At 38.1% G+C, this 26,267-nt stretch overlaps 1 protein-coding gene across 6 annotated transcripts in view; it reads left to right on the top strand.

Moving 5' to 3' along the window:
* LOC144436074 (uncharacterized) overlaps positions 1-26,267 on the top strand; it is a 201,940-nt gene that overhangs the window by 154,171 nt on the left and 21,502 nt on the right. For all 6 annotated transcript variants that reach the window (XM_078124743.1, XM_078124744.1, XM_078124746.1 and 3 more), the window contains 2 exons: positions 8,140-8,260; positions 12,390-12,604. In XM_078124743.1, coding sequence (XP_077980869.1) covers positions 8,140-8,260; positions 12,390-12,604 — 336 coding nt within the window. The remainder of the gene's footprint in view (positions 1-8,139; positions 8,261-12,389; positions 12,605-26,267) is intronic.

Genomic DNA, 26,267 nt, shown 5'->3' with positions numbered 1-26,267 from the left:
TATTACAAATGTCGGCAATTTTATTACAATTATCGTTAGTTTATTACAAAGGTCGGCAATTTTGTTACAAGTTTTCAACAACTTTATTACAAGTATATTCGTAATTGGTACAAGTCTCTGTAAATATACAAAACAAGTTGTAATGTTATATATAATGGCCACAACAACATTTGGCTGTGCTATTATCAAACATTCTACAAGTTCAAAATTGAAATACACAAAATAATGATTTAATTGAAATGGAGATAAGATTTCATTATTTTAGAGAAAGGGATCGGGGAGACGTTATTCTCCCTTTTTTAGCACAACTGAACTGAGGTTCAGTAGTGCTATAGGGATCGCCCGGCATCTGTCTGTCTGTCTGTATGTGTGTGTATGTGTGTAAACAACTTAAAGTCAAAAACCGCTGAACCGATTGCCACGATATTTGGTGGGTCCATTACCTTGGGTGTCTAGTTGGGAATTGTTCAAATCAAAATGATCGCATCACAGGTGTGTGATTTGGGTCAGAAAATGTGATTTTTGGTCAAAAAACTTAAACTCAGAAACTACTGGGCAGATTGGTGCGAAATTTGGTGGGAACATTCTTAAGGGGGTGTAAAGTAAGATTTGTTCATGACGGGATGATTCCATCAGTGATATGCAAATTAGGGCTAAAAATGTGTCTCTTTGGTTGAAAATCTATAATTCCAAAACCACTGAGCAGATTGGGCTGAAATTTAATGGAAATGCATTTAGGGATGTATGGACGAAGATATGTTACGCATACCATGATTCCATATAAACTGAATGTAGCTTGTGTTTAAAATATTACAATAAGACAACCAAGAAAGTTAAACCTGTTACATTGGTATGACTTAGTTCCAAATTGATTTTTTTAAAAATAAAGAAGTACAAAACCTTGTAGACACATCAATTTAAAGTTTGATTAGGATGTTGCTATACTTGTTTTGATTAAGTACACTTCCAACATAGGATGGCTGGATTATGATGATGGAAATTAGGTATGAAAATTTTGTTTTGGTTACAACTTTAAATCTTCAAAAAATTATATATCTATCATTGCCCTGAACATGAAGTTGTGCGGCAACGCAATATTTGCGCTATTTTTCTGTCTTTCATCTAAATAAATCAGAACTCATGAACTCATTCCCGGCTCTACTGGTCAACAACTATCCCTGAAATCCCTTCCCATCAGATTTAAAATGATGAACTACTACCCATAGTGCACAGCTCACTAAACCATGCACATCCTCGAAAACGCCACTAAAATTGAATAGATTGATGAAGAATAGAAAATCACTGTAATGATATGAAAGGGGGCTGCTGTACTCAAACATTGATGGTATAAGTCAAATCGATACACATCGGTGGCGACAAATCTCACAAATTTCATGTAAATGTCATGCGAACACATATTTTCTAATATATTATGTCGAATTGCTCAGTATCCGCGGCAGCTTGCAAAATATAACAAAACTCCGCTAAGGATTACACAGTGTACATTCATTCATTCATTCATTCATTCATCCATCCATCCAACCATCCATTATAATTAATTTGTTAGTTCGTTCATTCATTCATTCATTCATTCCTTCATTCATGCATTCATTCATCCATCAATTAATGAATTAGTTCCTTCAAATGAATGGCATCCACCCATCAATTAACTAATTAATTAATTTGTTCGTTCATTCATTCATTCATTCATTCATTCATTTCTTTGTTCGTTAATTCGTTCGTTTGTTTGTTCAATCATTCTTAAACTTCATCACATACCATACATACATACATACATACATACATACATACATACATACATACATACATACATACATACATACATACATACATATATGCGGATTGATTGAAATAATAATAACTTGTTTAATTGTTCAATTAATTATTATATTAACCAATTCAATTAATGCTTGTTAAATCCACTTTCGTTTGACGTGATGTTTTTGCGATCTTGTATTTCTTTATTTAGATAACCCATGTTTTAGTGTGAAAGGAAGGACCCTCCTTAATGTAATTTTTTATTACAAATTTCGGCAATTTTATTACATTTTTTTTCTGAAATTTATTACAAATATCAGCAATTTTTATTACATTTGTCGTTCATAGAAATTATTACAAATTTCGGCAATTATTACAAATGTCGGTTTTATTACAAGGAAAACATGATTTTTATTACAAATATCGGTGTTATTACAAATTTCGGCAATTATTACAAATGTCGGTTGTACAATGCTATAGGCAAGGCAAAGTGTGTGTGTGTGTGTGTGTGTGTGTGTGTCTGTCTGTCTGTGTGTCTGTCTGTCTGTCTGTCTGTCTGTGTGGATGTGTTAACAACTTTAAGTCAAAAACTGCTGGACCAATTGCCATGGTGTCGCATAGATGTTGGAATGATTACTTTCATGCCTTTGTATAAGACTCCATTGTGGACTGTAAGTTCATCCCTGAAGTTCCAGTATTCAAGAATACAAACTGGTACTTCATCACATGAATTTGGCCATCCTGTCATTATTGTATTCATGAGTGTTTGCATTAGGATATCAGCAGTTGTGCCAGCTTTCACTTGTTGATGTGTGCCTTCTGACAGACATAAGTAACCTGCTTGATTTATTGCTGCAATCTCTCTGAATAGTTGAATCTCTCTTGTCAATTGGAATATTTGGTATTCCGGCTTGACCTTGACATTAGCATCTCTGCTTGGTTCATATGCTCTGCTTAGCATATCGGCTATGTACATCTTTGAGCCAGGTAGATATTCAACATATAGATTGTACTTTTGTCTAAGTAACATTCTCTGCAATCACTTTGGTGCTGAATGTATTGGTTTCTGGAAAATTGGAACCAACAGCTTGTGATCAGATTCAACTGTGATTAAATCTCGGCAATGTAGATATTGACCGAACCTGCAACATGCGAAGACTATGGCTAGACATTCTTTCTCTATTTGTGCATATCTTTGTTCAGTTTCAGACAAATGTGACTAGTTGGCCTTGTTGTAATAAAGTGGCTCCCAATCCTGATTCCGAAGCATCACACTGTATTGTGACTTCAGTATGCACATCATAATACTTTAGTAGTGGTGCTGAACTGAGTAATTTCTGTATAGAATGATGCAAACATGTCAGCTTGCTGGCTCTCCCATACAAACAATGTGTCTTGTACTGCTGCTAAGTACTAGTCTTTATTAGAAGTAAAGTATTAAGTAAAATGATCATGTGACATACAGATATGTTGGTATGCTAAGGTTTAACCATCATACGACAGGTGGTATACTTGGTAACACAGTATATACATATTGATCAATCAAAGAGAACGATCTTGAAACTGTAAAACATCATCCGTATTTGGGAATTATTGAGCTATCAAACGACCTTAAATGGAAACATCACATTAAGGGCATAGTAGCTAAAGCGAACAGAACATTAGATTTCTACACTGGAACCTAAAATCCGCATCCAAAGACATCAAAACAAAGTCATATTTTACACTTGTATGTCCTATCCTAGAATATGGATGTTGTACCTGGGACCCACATACAACTACTGACAAACATGACATTGAAACGGTTCAAAGATGGGCTGTCCACTTTGTTCTTCAACACTACACCAAAACAGACAGGCTTACAGCAATGCTAAGGGAGCTTCAATGGGAACCTTCAGAAAACAGGTGAATAGTGCTCCAGGCTAACCATGGCATATAAAGCACTAAATGGAAAAGTTGAATTACCAACAGAACAATACTTCAAACGGAGACAATCTCATTCACACATGTTCCATGGAATACCAGCAAAAACAAATACATACAAATACTCATATTATTCCTGCACCGCAAATGACTGGAATAATCTCACAAATGACATTGTCTGCTCTGCATTTAGCAAAGTTTTCAAAGAACATGAATCACAACACATTAACTCTTTTCACCATTACTACAATGTAGTGTTGTCCACACATGTACACAATCACAAACTTGGTGTGATACTTATTAGTATTAAGGAGTAAATAGAATTAGAAATAGAATTAGAATGTGTTGATCAAACAAGCTGCTCTCTGCTTCATACATCTGTATGCTGTGTCTGTCACATGATGTTAGTCTACTCAGTAGACCTTGGGGTATTAAAGCTGACTATGTAAGCATAGTGAAACGATAAACGGTGACGTTTTTTCAAAAGTTCAAAATGGCCCGGGGTTTTGAAGTAAATAAGGGTTCGGGTCACAGCGGTTGGCGGCTATTTGGGACACATTTTTCCCGTTTTGTTCATTTTGTTGATTAGTGTCTGCAAAGTTTTGTTCCCACACAATATTCATATTGATTTTTGTTTTAAATGAGCAAGAAAAGTGAGCTTTATATGATTTGCAACTTCATATGACAGCTACCATGATCCTTTGATATATCAATTGCATCCCAACCCTTAAGTAAATATATCTTATTTTATCTCCACACAACCATGACCTCTATAAATGAATGGCGACAACCCTAAACTTACAGTCTTATGGCACCTCTGCAACTACGCTTTTGCTTGCAAACGCTTACTAGTTTCTTTTGTGGGTGTCATGAGCAGATATAGGTTTGTTCAAGACAAATTGACTGTGTTTAATATGCAAATTAGGTCTAAAAATAGATTGCTTTGAATGAGCAGATATAAGTTTGTTCAAGACAATTGATTGGGTTATTAATAAGCAAAATTAGGGGTAAAAGTATAATATATGTATAAAACTAATGACCACTATAAAAGTACAATATTTTACAAACTAACAAATAATGTTCCATAATGTGTGTGAGTTACCATATGAAACCACTAACCACTTTATTACTTTGCTAAAACAAAACTGCACAATGGAAGAGCTGTACAGGAGAACCACTTCTACACATGTTACAAAAACAAAAAAAATATAACAGTGGCGATATTCTGACTGATAGGTTGCTTGTTTGATAGCAAGAGCAAACTGCCCCACTTAGGGTGGGGTTAATATTCAAATAAACTTGATCTCAATTATTAATGAAATTTTTTTATTATTGTAAAAAACTATTTCATGATTATTATTATTGTTATCATAATTGAGTATAAGTTGTGCTAAATAGCAAGTGACAAATCATATACAGATCAATTTGCCTTCAATGTTTTCTAAATCAATGTCTGCACTTTTAACCACACACTCTATTTTAACCCTGGTATTATATTTAGAAACATGAAAGTTTTATGTACTATCCTAAGTTGACTTAATATGCAGCCCAAATTGCCTTTCACTGATGGGATATTATGTACTATCCTAAGGTGACTTAAAATGCAGCCCAAATTGCCTTTCACTGATGGGATATTATGTACTATCCTAAGGTGACTCGATATGCAGCCCAAATTGCCTTTCACTGATGGGATATTATGTACTATCCTAGGTTGACTTAATATGCAGCCCAAATTGCCTTTCACTGATGGGATATTATGTACAATCCTAAGGTAACTTGATATGCAGCCCAAATTGCCTTTCACTGATGGGATATTATGTACTCTCCTAAGTTGACTTAATATGCAGCCCAAATTGCCTTTCACTGATGGGTTATTATGTACTATCCTAAGGTAACTTGATATGCAGCCCAAATTGCCTTTCACTGATGGGATATTATGTACTATCCTAAGGTGACTTAATATGCAGCCCAAATTGCCTTTCACTGATGGGATATTATGTACTATCCTTAGGTGACTTCATATGCAGCCCAAATTGCCTTTCGCTGATGGGATATTATGTACTATCCTTAGGTGACTTCATATGCAGCCCAAATTGCCTTTCACTGATGGGATATTATGAACTATCCTAAGTTGACTTGATATGCAGCCCAAATTGCCTTTCACTGATGGGATATTATGTACTATCCTAAGGTGACTTAATATGCAGCCCAAATTGCCTTTCACTGATGGGATATTATGTACTATCCTAAGTTGACTTAATATGCAGCCCAAATTGCCTTTCACATGGGATATTATGTACTATCCTAAGGTAACTTGATATGCAGCCCAAATTGCCTTTCACTGATGGGATATTATGTACTATCCTAAGTTGACTTAATATGCAGCCCAAATTGCCTTTCACTGATGGGATATTATGTACTATCCTAAGTTGACTTAATATGCAGCCCAAATTGCCTTTCACTGATGGGATATTATGTACTATCCTAAGGTAACTTGATATGCAGCCCAAATTGCCTTTCACTGATGGGATATTATGTACTATCCTAAGGTGACTTAATATGCAGCCCAAATTGCCTTTCACTGATGGGATATTATGTACTATCCTAAGGTGACTTGATATGCAGCCCAAATTGCCTTTCACTGATGGGATATTATGTACTATCCTAAGGTGACTTGATATGCAGCCCAAATTGCCTTTCACTGATGGGATATTATGTACTATCCTAAGGTGACTTCATATGCAGCCCAAATTGCCTTTCACTGATGGGATATTATGTACTATCCTAAGGTGACTTAATATGCAGCCCAAATTGCCTTTCACTGATGGGATATTATGTACTATCCTAAGTTGACTTCATATGCAGCCCAAATTGCCTTTCACTGATGGGATATTATGTACTATCCTAAGGTGACTTCATATGCAGCCCAAATTGCCTTTCACTGATGGGATATTATGTACTATCCTAAGGTGACTTAATATGCAGCCCAAATTGCCTTTCACTGATGGGATATTATGTACTATCCTAAGTTGACTTGATATGCAGCCCAAATTGCCTTTCACTGATGGGATATTATGTACTATCCTAAGGTGACTTGATATGCAGCCCAAATTGCCTTTCACTGATGGGATATTATGTACTATCCTAAGTTGACTTAATATGCAGCCCAAATTGCCTTTCACTGATGGGATATTCATGACAACTTTTACAAACACTCAGACAGCTTCATCTGTAAAAGAAACAATTTATAGTGGTGGTGTACAAGTAGACAAGTTATCATATTCATTAACAATTGAAAACCCTACTGTTATCATGTTCATTATCAATTGAAAACCCTACTGTTATCATGTTCATTATCAGTTGGAAAGTAAACAATTGAAAACCCTACTGTTATCATGTTCATTATCAGTTAGAAAGTAAACAATTGAAAACCCTACTGTTATCATGTTCATTATCAGTTGGAAAGTAAACAATTGAAAACCCTACTGTTATCATGTTCATTATCAGTTAGAAAGTAAACAATTGAAAACCCTACTGTTATCATGTTCATTATCAGTTGGAAAGTAAACAATTGAAAACCCTACTGTTATCATGTTCATTATCAGTTGGAAAGTAAACAATTGAAAACCCTACTGTTATCATGTTCATTATCAGTTGGAAAGTAAACAATTGAAAACCCTACTGTTATCATGTTCATTATCAGTTGGAAAGTAAACAATTGAAAACCCTACTGTTATCATGTTCATTATCAGTTAGAAAGTAAACAATTGAAAACCCTACTGTTATCATGTTCATTATCAGTTGGAAAGTAAACAATTGAAAACCCTACTGTTATCATGTTCATTATAAGTTAGAAAGTAAACAATTGAAAACCCTACTGTTATCATGTTCATTATCAGTTAGAAAGTAAACATTTGAAAACCCTACTGTTATCATGTTCATTATCAGTTGGAAAGTAAACAATTGAAAACCCTACTGTTATCATGTTCATTATCAGTTGGAAAGTAAACAATTGAAAACCCTACTGTTATCATGTTCATTATCAGTTGGAAAGTAAACAATTGAAAACCCTACTGTTATCATGTTCATTATCAGTTGGAAAGTAAACAATTGAAAACCCTACTGTTATCATGTTCATTATCAGTTAGAAAGTAAACAATTGAAAACCCTACTGTTATCATGTTCATTATCAGTTGGAAAGTAAACAATTGAAAACCCTACTGTTGTCATTTCAGCAATAGTCTGTTTCTACTGCAGTGTAAAATGATGAATAACAATGCTCACTTTTTAGTTGATTCTAATATTAAAAGAATCCTACTGATCATGTGGTGTCAGTTTCATTGTACTTATCAACGTAAGAGTGTGTCCATTGTCATTTCATTGTTATTATTGTTCTATGAGTGAAACAACAAAATAATCCTATTTTGTATCATCTAGGATTGGTAAAGACATTACCACCATGGTATCTCTGGACAGTGATATATTTAATCCTGTCTATAATTTCAGACAAGAATATAGAGATCTTGCAATCCCACCTACTGCCACTTTACTTATCAAGGTAAGAGTGTGATCATTGTTTTACTTATCAAGGTAAGAGTGTGATCATTGTCTTACCTATCAAGGTAAGAGTGTGTTCATTGTTTTACTTATCAAGGTAAGAGTGTGTTCATTGTTTTATTTATCAAGGTAAGAGTGTGTTCATTGTTTTAATTATCAAGGTAAGAGTGGGTCTATTGTTTTACTTATCAAGGTAAGAATGTCTTCATTGTTTTATTTATCAAGGTAAGAGTGGGTCCATTGTTTTACTTATCAAGGTAAGAGTGAATTCATTGTTGTACTTATCAAGGTAAGAGTGTGTTCATTGTTTTACTTATCAAGGTAAGAGTGGGTCCATTGTTTTACTTATCAAGGTAAGAGTGGGTCCATTGTTTTACTTATCAAGGTAAGAGTGAGTTCATTGTCTTATTTATCAAGGTAAGAGTGGGTCCATTGTTTTACTTATCAAGGTAAGAGTGTGTTCATTGTTTTATATATCAAGGTAAGAGTGGGTCCATTGTTTTACTTATCAAGGTAAGAGTGTGTTCATTGTTTTAATTATCAAGGTAAGAGTGTGTTCATTGTTTTACTTATCAAGGTAAGAGTGGGTCCATTGTTTTACTTATCAAGGTAAGAGTAGGTTCATTGTTTTATTTATCAAGGTAAGAGTGGGTCCATTGTTTTACTTATCAAGGTAAGAGTGAATTCATTGTTGTACTTATCAAGGTAAGAGTGTGTTCATTGTTTTACTTATCAAGGTAAGAGTGGGTCCATTGTTTTACTTATCAAGGTAAGAGTGAGTTCATTGTTTTATTTATCAAGGTAAGAGTGGATCCATCGTTTTACTTATCAAGGTAAGAGTGTGTTCATTGTTTTACTTATCAAGGTAAGAGTGGGTCCATTGTTTTACTTATCAAGGTAAGAGTGGGTCCATTGTTTTACTTATCAAGGTAAGAGTGAGTTCATTGTCTTATTTATCAAGGTAAGAGTGGGTCCATTGTTTTACTTATCAAGGTAAGAGTGTGTTCATTGTTTTATATATCAAGGTAAGAGTGGGTCCATTGTTTTACTTATCAAGGTAAGAGTGTGTTCATTGTTTTACTTATCAAGGTAAGAGTGTGTTCATTGTTTTACTTATCAAGGTAAGAGTGTGTTCATTGTTTTACTTATCAAGGTAAGAGTGTGTTCATTGTTTTACTTATCAAGGTAAGAGTGTGTTCATTGTTTTACTTATCAAGGTAAGAGTGTGTTCATTGTTTTACTTATCAAGGTAAGAGTGTGTTCATTGTTTTATTTATTAAGGTAAGAGTGTGTTCATTGTCTTATGTATCAAGGTAAGAGTGTGTCCATTGTTTTACTTATCAAGGTAAGAGTGTGCTCATTGTTTTATTTATCAAGGTAAGAGTGTGTTCATTGTCTTATTTATCAAGGTAAGAGTGTGTCCATTGTTTTACTTATCAAGGTAAGAGTGTGTTCATTGTTTTACTTATCAAGGTAAGAGTGTGTTCATTGTTTTACTTATCAAGGTAAGAGTGTGTTCATTGTTTTACTTATTAAGGTAAGAGTGGGTTCATTGTTTTACTTATCAAGGTAAGAGTGTGTTCATTGTTTTACTTATCAAGGTAAGAGTGTGTTCATTGTTTTACTTATCAAGGTAAGAGTGGGTTCATTGTCTTATTTATCAAGGTAAGAGTGTGTCCATTGTTTTAATTATCAAGGTAAGAGTGGGTCCATTGTTTTATTTATCAAGGTAAGAGTGTCTTCATCGTTTTACTTATCAAGGTAAGAGTGTGTTCATTGTTTTACTTATCAAGGTAAGAGTGGGTTCATTGTCTTATTCATCAAGGTAAGAGTGTGTTCATTGTTTTAATTATCAAGGTAAGAGTGGGTCCACCATTTTACTTATCAAGGTAAGAGTGAGTTCATTGTTTTATTTATCAAGGTAAGAGTGGGTCCATTGTTTTACTTATCAAAGTAAGAGTGTGTTCATTGTTTTACTTATCAAGGTAAGAGTTTGTTCATTGTTTTATTTATCAAGGTAAGAGTGTGTCCATTGTTTATATAGAGTTCATTGTTTTACTTATCAACGTAAGAGTGGGTTAATTGTTTTACTCATCAAGGTGAAAGTGTGTTCATTGTTTTACTTATCAAGGTAAGAGTGTGTTCATTGTTTTACTTATCAAGGTAAGAGTGGGTCCATTGTTTTACTTATCAAGGTAAGAGTGTGTTCATTGTTTTACTTATCAAGGTAAGAGTGTGTTAATTGTTTTACTTATCAAGGTAAGAGTGTGTTCATTGTTTTACTTATCAAGGTAAGAGTGTGTCCATTGTTTTACTTATCAAGGTAAGAGTGTGTTCATTGTTTTACTTATCAAGGTAAGAGTGTGTCCATTGTTTTACTTATCAAGGTAAGAGTGAGTTCATTGTTTTACTTATCAAGGTAAGAGTGTGTTCATTGTTTTACTTATCAAGGTAAGAGTGTGTCCATTGTTTTAATTATCAAGGTAAGAGTGTGTTCATTGTTTTACTTATCAAGGTAAGAGTGTGTTCATTGTTTTACTTATCAAGGTAAGAGTGTGTCCATTGTTTTACTTATCAAGGTAAGAGTGTGTTCATTGTTTTACTTATCAAGGTAAGAGTGTGTCCATTGTTTTACTTATCAAGGTAAGAGTGTGTTCATTGTTTTACTTATCAAGGCAAGAGTGTGTCCATTGTTTTACTTATCAAGGTAAGAGTGTGTCCATTGTTTTAATTATCAGGGTAAGAGTGTGTTCATTGTTTTACTTATCAAGGTAAGAGTGTGTCCATTGTTTTACTTATCAAGGTAAGAGTGTGTCCATTGTTTTACTTATCAAGGTAAGAGTGTGTTCATTGTTTTACTTATCAAGGTAAGAGTGTGTCCATTGTTTTACTTATCAAGGTAAGAGTTTGTTCATTGTTTTACTTATCAAGGTAAGAGTGTGTTCATTGTTGTACTTATCAAGGTAAGAGTGTGTTCATTGTTTTACTTATCAAGGTAAGAGTGGGTTCATTGTTTTACTTATCAAGGTAAGAGTGGGTTAATTGTTTTACTTATCAAGGTAAGACTGGGTCCATTGTTTTACTTATCAAGGTAAGAGTGGGTCCATTGTTTTACTTATCAAGGTAAGAGTGAGTTCATTGTTTTATTTATCAAGGTAAGAGGGGTTACATTGTTTTACTTATCAAGGTAAGAGTGGGTTAATTGTTTTACTTATCAAGGTAAGAGTGTGTTCATTGTTTTACTTATCAAGGTAAGAGTGTGTTCATTGTTGTACTTATCAAGGTAAGAGTGTGTCCATTGTTTTACTTATCAAGGTAAGAGTGTGTTCATTGTTTTACTTATCAAGGTAAGAGTGTGTTCATTGTTGTACTTATCAAGGTAAGAGTGTGTTCATTGTTTTACTTATCAAGGTAAGAGTATGTTCATTGTTTTACTTATCAACGTAAGAGTGTGTCCATTGTTTTACTTATCAAGGTAAGAGTGTGTTCATTGTTTTACTTATCAAGGTAAGAGTGTGTCCATTGTTTTACTTATCAAGGTAAGAGTGTGTTTATTGTTTTACTTATCAAGGTAAGAGTGTGTCCATTGTTTTACTTATCAAGGTAAGAGTGTGTTCATTGTTTTACTTATCAAGGTAAGAGTGGGTTCATTGTTTTACTTATCAAGGTAAGAGTGTGTGCATTGTTTTACTTATCAAGGTAAGAGTGGGTTCATTGTCTTATTTATTAAGGTAAGAGTGTGTTCATTGTTTTATTTAGCATGGTAAGTGTGTATTTATTGTTTACTTATGAAGGTAAGAGTGTATTAATTATTGACATATCAAAGGAAGAGTGTGTGCATACAACTGTGTGGCTCAAATTTACTACCAATTTTAGAATAGATGGGATGGGTATATTTTTTATTTTATTTATTTTTTATGTGGACGAGAGTTTCTAGTACAGGTAGTTAGTTTTTCCGTTGTTTTCTATAAGTTATGAAATTCAGACATCATGTCACATTGACTTTTATTATTACAACTGCTGAACAGAATTCTCCATAGACATCTTTAAAGAAGGATTGGTTTTCTTTTTAAAGTTTGTTCACAGGTAGAGACTGCCAGTGTTTGTTTTTTTGTTTATTTCATTGACAGGTTTATACCATAGATAGATTTAGCAAGAGACTGACAGTGGTCGGTTTTGCATCATTGAATGTATTTGTAGTATCAGGTACAGAGAAACAACCTCCAGCAGATACAGGGGCTGTACAGATTTCACTGAATGAGGGTGCTCATCAACTCAAACTGTTTCATCTTGGTCCAGATGCGAACAAACCATTGACAAATGTAACACTGAAAGACACTCAGAAGTAAGTTGGTCAAACCTGTACTTCTTAATATGCAGTGGTTTCTAAAACAATTTTATTGTGATTGTGTAATGTACCAAGAGTTAATTCCTTCTATTTTATGGGCCATGTCATACTGCATTCAAACTTTATGTATTCGACATCCATACAAGTGAACAACAAACTCATACTGCATTCAAATTATAAAACATTTTACTGCCCCCTGCAAAACATACTTTCAGTGGGAAATTATATTTACCAGTTCTCATGCGTTTATATCTTCAAGTTCTTTCTATTTGCATGTTTAACATTTTCATAATTTTACACATTAATTTTGAAGGGTCAGATAAACATGCACTGCCTTTGATGAACACATAGATGGCAGCTTTCACATGTTTCAGTCATGTGAAGAAATGTACAAATCTGTCTGGAATTACTAGACCTGTAACCTAGTATTTAGGAAGAATTTGCCATGAAGCGAGAAGAGTACCTGGGGAGGATCTGGCAGGTGTCTGTATCCTTACTACCTGGGGAGGATCCAGCAGGTCTCTGTATCCTAGGTACCTGGGGAGGATCCAGCAGGTCTCTGTATCCTAGGTACCAGGGGAGGATCCAGCAGGTCTCTGTATCCTAGGTACCTGGGGAGGATCCAGCAGGTGTCTGTATCCTAGGTACCAGGGGAGGATCCAGCAGGTCTCTGTATCCTAGGTACCTGGGGAGGATCTGGCAGGTGTCTGTATCCTAGGTACCTAGGGAGGATCCAGCAGGTCTCTGTATCCTAGGTACCTGGGTAGGATCCAGCAGGTGACTGTATCCTTACTACCAGGGGAGGATCCAGCAGGTCTCTGTATCCTAGGTACCTGGGGAGGATCTGGCAGGTGTCTGTATCCTTACTACCAGGGGAGGATCTGGCAGGTGTCTGTATCCAAGCTACCTGGGGAGGATCAGGCAGGTGTCTGTATCCTAGGTACCTGGGGAGGATCTGGCAGGTGTCTGTATCCTAGGTACCAGGGGAGGATCCAGCAGGTGTCTGTATCCTAGGTACCTAGGGAGGATCCAGCAGGTCTCTGTATCCTAGCTACCAGGGGAGCATCCAGCAGGTGTCTGTATCCTAGGTACCTGGGGAGGATCCGGCAGGTGTCTGTATCCTAGGTACCTAGCGAGGATCCAGCAGGTCTCTGTATCCTAGCTACCAGGGGAGGATCCAGCAGGTGTCTGTATCCTAGGTACCTAGGGAGGATCCAGCAGGTCTCTGTATCCTAGCTACCTGGGGAGGATCCAGCAGGTGTCTGTATCCTAGGTACCTGGGGAAGATCCGGCAGGTGTCTGTATCCTAGGTACCAGGGGAGGATCCAGCAGGTGTCTGTATCCTAGGTACCTAGGGAGGATCCAGCAGGTCTCTGTATCCTAGCTACCTGGGGAGGATCCAGCAGGTGTCTGTATCCTAGGTACCTGGGGAGGATCCGGCAGGTGTCTGTATCCTAGGTACCAGGGGAGGATCCAGCAGGTGTCTGTATCCTAGGTACCTAGGGAGGATCCAGCAGGTCTCTGTATCCTAGGTACCAGGGGAGGATCTGGCAGGTGTCTGTATCCTAGGTACCTAGGGAGGATCCAGCAGGTGTATGTATCCTTACTACTTGGGGAGGATCCAGCAGGTGTCTGTATCCTAGGTACCTAGGGAGGATCCAGCAGGTGTCTGTATCCTAGGTACCAGGAGAGCATCCAGCAGGTGTCTGTATCCTAGGTACCAGGGGAGGATCTGGCAGGTCTCTGTATCCTAGGTACCTAGGGAGGATCCAGCAGGTGTCTGTATCCTTACTACTTGGGGAGGATCCAGCAGGTCTCTGTATCCTAGGTACCTAGGGAGGATCCAGCAGGTCTCTGTATCCTAGCTACCAGGGGAGGATCCAGCAGGTCTCTGTATCCTAGCTACCAGGGGAGGATCCGGCAGGTGTCTGTATCCTAGGTACCTGGGGAGGATCCGGCAGATGTCTGTATCCAAGCTCCCTGGGGAGGATCCGGCAGGTGTCTGTATCCTTACTACCAGGTGAGGATCCGGCAGGTGTCTGTATCCTTACTACCTGGGGAGGATCCAGCAGGTGTCTGTATCCTAGGTACCTGGGGAGGATCCGGCAGATGTCTGTATCCAAGCTCCCTGGGGAGGATCCGGCAGGTGTCTGTATCCTACTACCAGGGGAGGATCTGGCAGGTGTCTGTATCCTTACTACCAGGGGAGGATCAGGCAGGTGTCTGTATCCTTACTACCAGGGGAGGAACCGGCAGGTCTCTGTACCCAAGCTACCTGGGAGGATCCAGCAGGTGTCTGTATCCTAGCTACCTGGGAGGATCCAGCAGGTGTCTGTATCCTAGCTACCTGGGGAAAACCTAGCAGTTGTCTGTATCCTTACTACCTGGGGAGGATCCGGCAGGTGTTTGTATCCTAGCTACCTGGGAGGATCCAGCAGGTGTCTGTATCCTAGCTACCTGGGGAAAACCTAGCAGTTGTCTGTATCCTTACTACCTGGGGAGGATCCGGCAGGCGTCTGTATCCTAGGTACCTGGGGAGGATCCGGCAGTTGTCTGTATCCTTACTACATGGGGAGGATCCGGCAGGCGTCTGTATCCTTACTACCAGGGGAGGAACCGGCAGGTCTCTGTACCCAAGCTACCTGGGAGGATCCAGCAGGTGTCTGTATCCTAGCTACCTGGGAGGATCCAGCAGGTGTCTGTATCCTAGCTACCTGGGGAAAACCTAGCAGTTGTCTGTATCCTTACTACATGGGGAGGATCCGGCAGGCGTCTGTATCCTAGGTACCTGGGGAGGATCCGGCAGGTGTCTGTATCCTAACTACCTGGGGAAAACCTGGCAGTTGTCTGTATCCTTACTACCTGGGGAGGATCAGGCAGGTGTCTGTATCCTAGGTACCTGGGGAGGATCCGGCAGGTGTCAGTATCCTTGGGGTGTTTAGTTTAAGAATTGTTCATGATATAGTAATTCTGTCAGTGATATGCAACTTAGGTCTAAAATATATTTCTTTTTGGTCAAAAGTCTATGATTCCAAAATTACTGAGCAGATGGAACTGCTGACCATTGGTGGTATTATGTTTCTACGCCAGTAATTGGACAAACACAGGGGAACAGTAGAAACGTGACTTTAATACGGATAAACAATCATGGCGGAACGCATGTACCCAGAATGCAAAGCGTTCAGGGTAAACGTAAATACATTAATACAAGCCTACTGGCATGACTCCTCTTTTCTCTGATCTCTCTTGCAAAATGGAAATGATCGTTCAGTTTAAGAAGACTACATGAGAGCAAAAATGTTTGAAAAGTTTCAAAATGTCAAAAGGGTTCTCAAAACAGACCTGCAATGACAGAGGGCATGCAGAGGTAACAATAACAACTGTTAAAGTGTACGGAGTCACAGCTGGATTGTCTCCACAGACAAAACTACAATTGGAAAACTGACAAAATAAACGAGTTCGTAATGACGAACAGAGGTGCCCACACAATGGCACAAATAAACAGGTTTGCAATGGCGAACAAAGTTGCCCACACAATGGCAATTCTGGGACTGACTATGTTACGTAATCCTGGAGATATTTTGGCGGCCTACGGTTACGACGAGGACGGCTTAAAACTTCGGTATTGTCAATGTGCGTTGTGCTATCAGTGATAGCGGCACAGTCCATGTTAACTTGACTGTCATGTTGCGAGGTCTTTATCATAGTAGACTCCTGGTTAGGCGGCATTGATAACTCTGTTGGAGTCTCTGGAGTGAAGCTTGGTATAGTTGGTTCTCTTGGCAATGTAGCACTAAGATATGGTGGAGGAAGTGATGGTTTCATAGGTAGTTCTTGAGGTGTGATTTCGTCAGTTTCACAGGTGTCATTATTGTGGTGTTGTAAGCCTGTTGAGACTGGTTTGTTATGACATTGACTTTGCACTTTGTAACACTCAGTACGTTTGACCTTGTAAGAAGATGCACGAAGTTGTGAACCTACAAATTTACGAATGAAACACCATTCGCCATTAATATCAGTTACTAAGTATCTGCTGCATGCATGAGACTTATTGCGGTCTCCATATAAGTAGACAAGGTCTCCGACTTTAACATCCACAGGAGAAGAAGTCTTGTTGCGGTGCTTCGATTTTTCACTGTATGAATGGTTTGTGTTGCGCTGGTCATGTTGCAATGTTATTAACTGACGGTCTGAGAGTGGAATTTGATCATTAGTGAATTGATCACGTTGTGTCCACATTTCTCTGGCAGACAAGCCCCTACTACGTATACGAGAATTTAGACGGGCAGTTGCAATACATAATGTGAGTGGGGTTACTGGACCACCACTAGGTTCTTGACGGAGAAGTTCCTCTTCCAGTTCATAGATAGCCTTTTCAGCGACAGGGTTTTTGTTAGGATTCTTTGTACGTCCTACTTCAATGGTTAAGCGAAGTTGACTAAGTGTGTTGTCTGTGCGAAGTGGCATGAAGCCAGGGGCTGGATCCACACGTATAACTGCATGCTAGGGCATCACGAAGGGTGGTGTGCTTTTCATCTGTGATAATGCAGGAAGCAGTGAAGGATGTGGTTGTTTCCCTTAGGACAAGGATAAGTTGACGACTGCGCTTGATAACGTCTGCGGCAAATGATATGCCGACACACTCTGGAGGGTCCTCCGTAGACTGGTGCATGAGGGAACCTGGTAGGTGCTTTAGTGACAGACACGTGTGACAGTTATCTGATACCTGGTTTACAGCGTTGTCTAGGTCAAGGGCGTAGAAGTAGTGTCTCATGACAAGTTTGAGTTGGTGTTTAGATGGGTGATTGAGCTTGATGTGCATAGCTGTCAGTAGTCCATCAAGTACAGGACGTGGGATAATGACAAGCTCGGATGTCCGATGAAATGGTTCGTTACGCTTGACAACAAGCAGGCCGTCGTTTGCAATAGTAGCAACACTGAGATAACGCTTCACATCTCTTGCATTAGTGACCTTTTTGGATGGTCTTGTGCCCTGTCGAAGGTGGGCGTGAACACGACGCAAGTCAGGACACTCTGTTTGTGTATTGATCCATGCTGACCTACTTGTGAAGGGTAAGCGCACTTCACCACTGATGATGTCATCGATGGAGGTGGATCTCACAACAGCGTCTTCTGTGCGTATAATGAAACTGCATATTTGGCACCGTGGTTCAGTGCAGTCAGGGGCATTGCGGCTAGCAAAGTCAGAAGGGACGTTAGCTGACCCAGCAAGATGGCGGATTGCTACTTGGTATCTGCTTACGATAGATAGGAATGATGTGACGCGAGGGCTGGCGGAGAACTCTCCACGACATAACTTATCAATAGCCTGGACACATGGCTTGCTGTCAGTGAGAATACAGGCTTGGTTGTTGGACTGTATGATAAATGGGCTGAAGTGTTTTACTGCAGCTGCTATGCATAATGCTTCCACCTCGCAAGGTAGCCATGTAACTTGGTGTTTACGTAGTTTGGCACTGAAGAAGCCTGCTAGAAGTGGTTTTTCGTCACGAGTGACATATAAGGTTGCACCAATACCATGCTTAGTAACGAATCCGTCTGTAACAATCCACAGTTGGTCTGATGGACGAGGCAGGACTATTGTCTTATTATGTTTGAGGGCTTCCTGTGCAGCTTTGAACTGCCCATGTAACTTGTCATCCCATTTTACTTTGTCGTTAGAAAGCTGACCGGCAATGGCTGTGTCTAATGGTGCAAGGAGGTGTGAGCAATGTTGTAGGACACGGCCTAGTACTTTGAAGGCGCCGATAAATGAGCGTAATCCACGCACTGTGTCGGGTGGTGGACATGTTGATAGTGTTGATATGCGATGTGGACTTGCTGATAATCTGCCTCCACTCCAAATCCAGCCAAGGATGGTGGTAGTTTGTGGACAGATGATGGTCTTCTTAGCAGACAGTCGTAGATTGCACTTCTCAAGTTCTCTCAAGACATTCTCCCAGTTTGTGAGAAGTTCTTGTGGCGAATTTCCGCCACAGTACAAGTCATCGGCTATTTTGGCAACAGTGCCATCCTGGATATAATCTCCCAGGACACGGCACATCAGTTCTTCCAATGCAATCTCTGATCCGGGCATTCCCATTGCCGATCTTGTGTAAATACGGACACCACGAAAGGGTGTGGCTACACCGCAGTACTTCATTGATGACTTTGCCAGAGGTATTTGATAGAAAGCACTAGTTAAATCTGCTGTGATAATATACTTCCAGCATGCGATGGTTCGTAGTGTTGAATCAACATCTGGCATTAGAGATGGTTGTGGCTTACTGTATCTGCCAACATCAGCAAAGGCAGTAACAAGTCTTGAGCCACCGCTGGTCTTCTTCACGAGGAAAGATGGGTTTAAGTATTCTGCAGTGACACCTACATCCTCTGGTCGTTGGAACACGCCAAGTTTTTCCAGGTCGTCAAACTTCTGCTGTAACTCCACCAGCTTATCACGGGCATATTGGGGGACTCTTCCTTTTCGCTGTGGTGGTTCGACTGGACCCATATTAACTGTTGCTTCGAATTGGCCCATTGCGCCATTGTAACAAGTAATGGTTGGGTCAAAAACATTGTCATATTTCTGCAACAGACTTTGAAAGGCAGACCGGTCTACAGCTTGTAAGACTGAATCCGGATCAAGTGTGACGTTATTACTGTAGTGTCTAGGAGTAGTTATCTTTGGCTTTGTGCACGGTGGTTCTATGGAGATATTTCCGTCAGTGGGGTCGAATGTTGACACATGTAGAACTTGACACAAGTGGTCGTTCCGGCGGATGGTGCGTGGCGAATCAGTATCATTGTATAAACGGATTCTACCAGCAACAGAGTCTATTATACCGTGTTGAGGCCATTTCTGTGATTGTTTGAGTCGTTGGTTACTTGCCGAATCAATACGTGGTTCCACGGCAACAGTATCATCTTTGTCAAGTTCACTTGGCAGTGTTACTTCCAGGAACTCTCCTGGCCACACAATTGTCGTTTTTGGAGGTGAGCACACTAAGAATGACTGTGTGCGACGGACTGCTAGGGAACTGGATTCTCTGTCTAAGTAACCATATTGTAGGACATTGGAGCCTTTAATGATAATTTGATGTTTCGCAGGACGAAGGGATATATCATTAGTAGTCATGAAAGGCATACCGGCTAGAATATCGACATCTAACTCTTCTACTACAAGTGCATCAAGTACCAGGTTAATGTTGTTGCGGTTGACAACAATGTGTGTTTCTCCGGTTACGTTAAGTGGCGTGAAGCCATCGGCCTGGAGGGCGCATTGCGTTGACTTCTTGACTGGAGCTCCAATATACTTAGCAACTGAAGACTTTATCATATTAGTTTCAGCACCAGTGTCTAGTGTTAGGTGGATTGGGTGGTGTTTAAAGAATGCCTTGAACGAGGGTGACTGCTTGGTGTTGACACGGCATGTATGGACTGGAGTAGTCTCTGCTTCAGGGCTGTGTGAAGGATGTAATAGTACTTCCTCTTCATCATTGCTGTAGTACTCATCATCGGTACAAGTGGTCTGACGTGTCTTGGAAATGTATGTGCGATCCTCAGGTGGTAGGAATTTGCAGGTGCTGAGATAGTGCTGATAATTTTGGCGTCCTGCTTGCTTACACAATGGACATGACTTGTTAACTCGTTGTCTAGCCTTTGGCTGGCTAGTGGTAGTTGTAGTAAACTGCCTGTTACCCTGTGATCTTATGTATTGTTTGGTAGCTGACCGCAAGACTTTTGCATCGGCGGCTGAGTGGACCTCATCAAGTAGTGTATCAAGGGCCTGTGATATTTCTGGTTTGAGTGAGGCAAGTGTTTTTGATCGAAGTTCTGTACCATACCGTTGTTTGACCAGTCTTGGCAAATCTGGATGTACAAGTCGTAGCCATGTTAGAACTATTAAGTTCTCTAATGAGGGCGACATTTCTTCATCTGATTCTAAAGTCTGGTCAAGGTGGGTTATATTGTTGTCTTTAATAATCAGGTTGTCTTCGATGAATGAAACCAATCGCTGGTACAGATCTTCAGGTCGTTCATCGACCTCTAACTTGATGTCATTAAAATCAAGGAAGTGTGCACCGGATGATTGAAATCCATAGTGAAGACGGACGGCTTGCCAGATGGAGTTGATAGAAGTTGAATTTTTAATGATGGTATTCCTTGAAATCACCGGACAGTAGTTGGCGATTTGACCTAACATCAACTCGAGATGGGTGGTCTTTTGTTGTGCTGTGCGTCGTTTTGCTTCCGGTAAACTTTCATCGTCATTGGTGAAGCCACGTAAAGGGGTTGACTTTGATTTCCTCCCCCACTTACTTCCCTCTTCCAGGAATATGGCAAAGTTATCATCTAAGGACAACGAATACTGGAGATTTTCACGCCAGGCTTCAAAGGATGTGATGGTTTCGTGTTTTGATAGAGACCACTGCTTCGGTGCTCTGACACTTTGGGCCATGTTGAACGGGTTGTTGAACGTATATACACTGTACTCACTGTGTGAAAGTGGTCTTCCTACTGCTACAGGTTAAGCTAGTTCACCGATGTATGCCTCGACGTGATGTTGGGGTGATGAGGGTTGTCTCTGATGCGTTGAGTTTCGTTTCGACGCTGCCACCACGCCAGTAATTGGACAAACACAGGGGAACAGTAGAAACGTGACTTTAATACGGATAAACAATCATGGCGAAACGCATGTACCCAGAATGCAAAGCGTTCAGGGTAAACGTAAATACATTAATACAAGCCTACTGGCGCTAGGGGTGTATTTATGATATGATGATACCATAAGTGATATGGAAATTAGGTAAAAAAAATGTGTAATTTTGGTCAAAAATCTATAATTCTAAAAGTACTATGCAGAAATTTGAAATTTAATGGGGATGCCTATGGCGATGTAAATGAATATGTAGTCACAACATGATCATCCCACTAGCGATATGCAAATTAGGACTAAAAAATGTAATTTTGGTCAAAGGCGTCTTGAAAACTACATGGTGAATGGGGCTGAAACATGGTAACATGTTTCTGGAGGTGTTATCTGCAATTTTTGTTCAAAACATTTTGACACAGCTGACCTTAGAGCAACCGCGGCCATACCCTTAGCAACTGTGAAATTATCATGCATATTACAAAGATACAAACAGAGAGAGGTATGTAAGCGAATAAAGAATCAAAAACTGTATGTAAATGTCTAGCAACAAGTCCACGCCCATAGCAACAGCCAAATACAGTTGTGCTACAATGTCATTGGTGCTATTTTTGGTATTTATCACCCGGGTATCTTGTTTTGTGGTCAACATTTATAGGTGGTTATCACATGTGTAGACTAAACATTTATAGGTGGTTATCACATGTGTAGACTAAACATTTATAGGTGATTATCACATGTGTAGACTAAACATTTATAGGTGGTTATCACATGTGTAGACTAAACATTTATAGGTGGTTATCACATGTGTAGACTAAACATTTATAGGTGATTATCACATGTGTAGACTAAACATTTATAGGTGGTTATCACATGTGTAGACTAAACATTTATAGGTGATTATCACATGTGTAGACTAAACATTTATAGGTGATTATCATATGTGTAGACTTAGGTGGTTATCACATGTGTAGACTAAACATTTATAGGTGGTTATCACATGTGTAGACTAAACATTTATAGGTGGTTATCACATGTGTAGACTAAACATTTATAGGTGGTTATCACATGTGTAGACTAAACATTTATAGGTGGTTATCACATGTGTAGACTAAACATTTATAGGTGATTATCACATGTGTAGACTAAACATTTATAGGTGATTATCATATGTGTAGACTTAGGTGGTTATCACATGTGTAGACTAAACATTTATAGGTGGTTATCACATGTGTAGACTAAACATTTATAGGTGGTTATCACACGTGTAGACTAAACATTTATAGGTGGTTATCACATGTGTAGACTAAACATTTATAGGTGGTTATCACATGTGTAGACTAAACATTCATAGGTGGTTATCATATGTGTAGACTAAACATTTATAGGTGGTTATCACATGTGTAGACTAAACATTTATAGGTGGTTATCACATGTGTAGACTAAACATTTATAGGTGGTTATCACATGTGTAGACTAAACATTTATAGGTGATTATCACATGTGTAGACTAAACATTTATAGGTGGTTATCACATGTGTAGACTAAACATTTATAGGTGGTTATCATATGTGTAGACTAAACATTTATAGGTGGTTATCACATGTGCAGACTTAGGTGGTTATCACATGTGTAGACTAAACATTTATAGGTGGTTATCACATGTGTAGACTAAACATTTATAGGTGGTTATCACATGTGTAGACTAAACATTTATAGGTGGTTATCACATGTGTTAGACTTAGGTGGTTATCACATGTGTAGACTAAACATTTGTAGGTGGTTATCACATGTGTAGACTAAACATTTATAGGTGGTTATCACATGTGTAGACTAAACATTTATAGGTGGTTATCACATGTGTAGACTAAACATTTATAGGTGGTTATCACATGTGTAGACTAAACATTTATAGGTGGTTATCACATGTGTAGACTAAACATTTATAGGTGGTTATCATATGTGTAGACTAAACATTTATAGGTGATTATCATATGTGTAGACTAAACATTTATAGGTGGTTATCACATGTGTAGACTAAACATTTATAGGTGGTTATCACATGTGTAGACTAAACATTTATAGGTGGTTATCACATGTGTAGACTAAACATTTATAGGTGGTTATCATGTGTAGACTAAACATTTATAGGTGGTTATCATATGTGTAGACTAAACATTTATAGGTGGTTATCACATGTGTAGACTAAACATTTATAGGTGGTTATCACATGTGTAGACTAAACATTTATAGGTGGTTATCACATGTGTAGACTAAACATTTATAGGTGATTATCACATGTGTAGACTAAACATTTATTGGTGGTTATCACATGTGTAGACTAAACATTTATAGGTGGTTATCACATGTGTAGACTAAACATTTATAGGTGATTATCACATGTGTAGACTAAACATTTATAGGTGATTATCATATGTGTAGACTTAGGTGGTTATCACATGTGTAGACTAAACATTTATAGGTGGTTATCACATGTGTAGACTAAACATTTATAGGTGGTTATCACATGTGTAGACTAAACATTTATAGGTGGTTATCACATGTGTAGACTAAACATTTATAGGTGGTTATCACATGTGTAGACTAAACATTCATAGGTGGTTATCATATGTGTAGACTAAACATTTATAGGTGGTTATCACATGTGTAGACTAAACATTTATAGGTGGTTATCACATGTGTAGACTAAACATTTATAGGTGGTTATCACATGTGTAGACTAAACATTTATAGGTGATTATCACATGTGTAGACTAAACATTTATAGGTGGTTATCACATGTGTAGACTAAACATTTATAGGTGGTTATCATATGTGTAGACTAAACATTTATAGGTGGTTATCACATGTGCAGACTTAGGTGGTTATCACATGTGTAGACTAAACATTTATAGGTGGTTATCACATGTGTAGACTAAACATTTATAGGTGGTTATCACATGTGTAGACTAAACATTTATAGGTGGTTATCACATGTGTTAGACTTAGGTGGTTATCACATGTGTAGACTAAACATTTGTAGGTGGTTATCACATGTGTAGACTAAACATTTATAGGTGGTTATCACATGTGTAGACTAAACATTTATAGGTGGTTATCACATGTGTAGACTAAACATTTATAGGTGGTTATCACATGTGTAGACTAAACATTTATAGGTGGTTATCACATGTGTAGACTAAACATTTATAGGTGGTTATCATATGTGTAGACTAAACATTTATAGGTGATTATCATATGTGTAGACTAAACATTTATAGGTGGTTATCACATGTGTAGACTAAACATTTATAGGTGGTTATCACATGTGTAGACTAAACATTTATAGGTGATTATCACATGTGTAGACTAAACATTTATTGGTGGTTATCACATGTGTAGACTAAACATTTATAGGTGGTTATCATATGTGTAGACTAAACATTTATAGGTGGTTATCACATGTGTAGACTAAACATTTATAGGTGATTATCACATGTGTAGACTAAACATTTATAGGTGGTTATCACATGTGTAGACTAAACATTTATAGGTGGTTATCACATGTGTAGACTAAACATTCATAGGTGGTTATCATATGTGTAGACTAAACATTTATAGGTGGTTATCATATGTGTAGACTAAACATTTATAGGTGATTATCACATGTGTAGACTTAGGTGGTTATCACATGTGTAGACTAAACATTTATAGGTGGCTATCACATGTGTAGACTAAACATTTATAGGTGGCTATCACATGTGCAGACTAAACATTTATAGGTGGTTATCATATGTGTAGACTAAACATTTATAGGTGGTTATCACATGTGTAGACTTAGGTGATTATCACATGTGTAGACTAAACATTTATAGGTGGTTATCACATGTGTAGACTAAACATTTATAGGTGATTATCACATGTGTAGACTAAACATTTATAGGTGGTTATCACATGTGTAGACTAAACATTTATAGATGATTATCACATGTGTAGACTAAACATTTATAGGTGGTTATCACATGTGTAGACTAAACATTTATAGGTGGTTATCACATGTGTAGACTAAACATTTATAGGTGGTTATCACATGTGTAGACTAAACATTTATAGGTGGTTATCACATGTGTAGACTAAACATTTATAGGTGGTTATCACATGTGTAGACTAAACATTTATAGGTGGTTATCACATGTGTAGACTATACATTTATAGGTGGTTATCATATGTGTAGACTAAACATTTATAGGTGATTATCACATGTGTAGACTAAACATTTATAGGTGGTTATCACGTGTAGACTAAACATTTATAGGTGATTATCATATGTGTAGACTAAACATTTATAGGTGGTTATCACATGTGTAGACTAAACATTTATAGGTGGTTATCACATGTGTAGACTAAACATTTATAGGTGGTTATCACATGTGTAGACTAAACATTTATAGGTGATTATCATATGTGTAGACTAAACATTTATAGGTGATTATCACATGTGTAGACTAAACATTTATAGGTGGTTATCACATGTGTAGACTAAACATTTATAGGTGATTATCACATGTGTAGACTAAACATTTATAGGTGGTTATCACATGTGTAGACTAAACATTTATAGGTGGTTATCACATGTGTAGACTAAACATTTATAGGTGATTATCACATGTGTAGACTTAGGTGGTTATCACATGTGTAGACTAAACATTTATAGGTGGTTATCACATGTGTAGACTAAACATTTATAGGTGGTTATCACATGTGTAGACTAAACATTTATAGGTGATTATCACATGTGTAGACTAAACATTTATAGGTGGTTATCACATGTGTAGACTAAACATTTATAGGTGGTTATCACATGTGTAGACTAAACATTTATAGGTGGTTATCACATGTGTAGACTAAACATTTATAGGTGGTTATCACATGTGTAGACTAAACATTTATAGGTGGTTATCACATGTGTAGACTAAACATTCATAGGTGGTTATCATATGTGTAGAC

The sequence above is a fragment of the Glandiceps talaboti genome, chromosome 6, assembly GCF_964340395.1.
Source record: "Glandiceps talaboti chromosome 6, keGlaTala1.1, whole genome shotgun sequence".
Lineage (NCBI taxonomy): Eukaryota > Metazoa > Hemichordata > Enteropneusta > Spengelidae > Glandiceps > Glandiceps talaboti.
The sequence above is the reverse complement of the archived record's forward strand: the minus strand, read 5'-3'. Positions and strand labels throughout refer to the sequence as shown.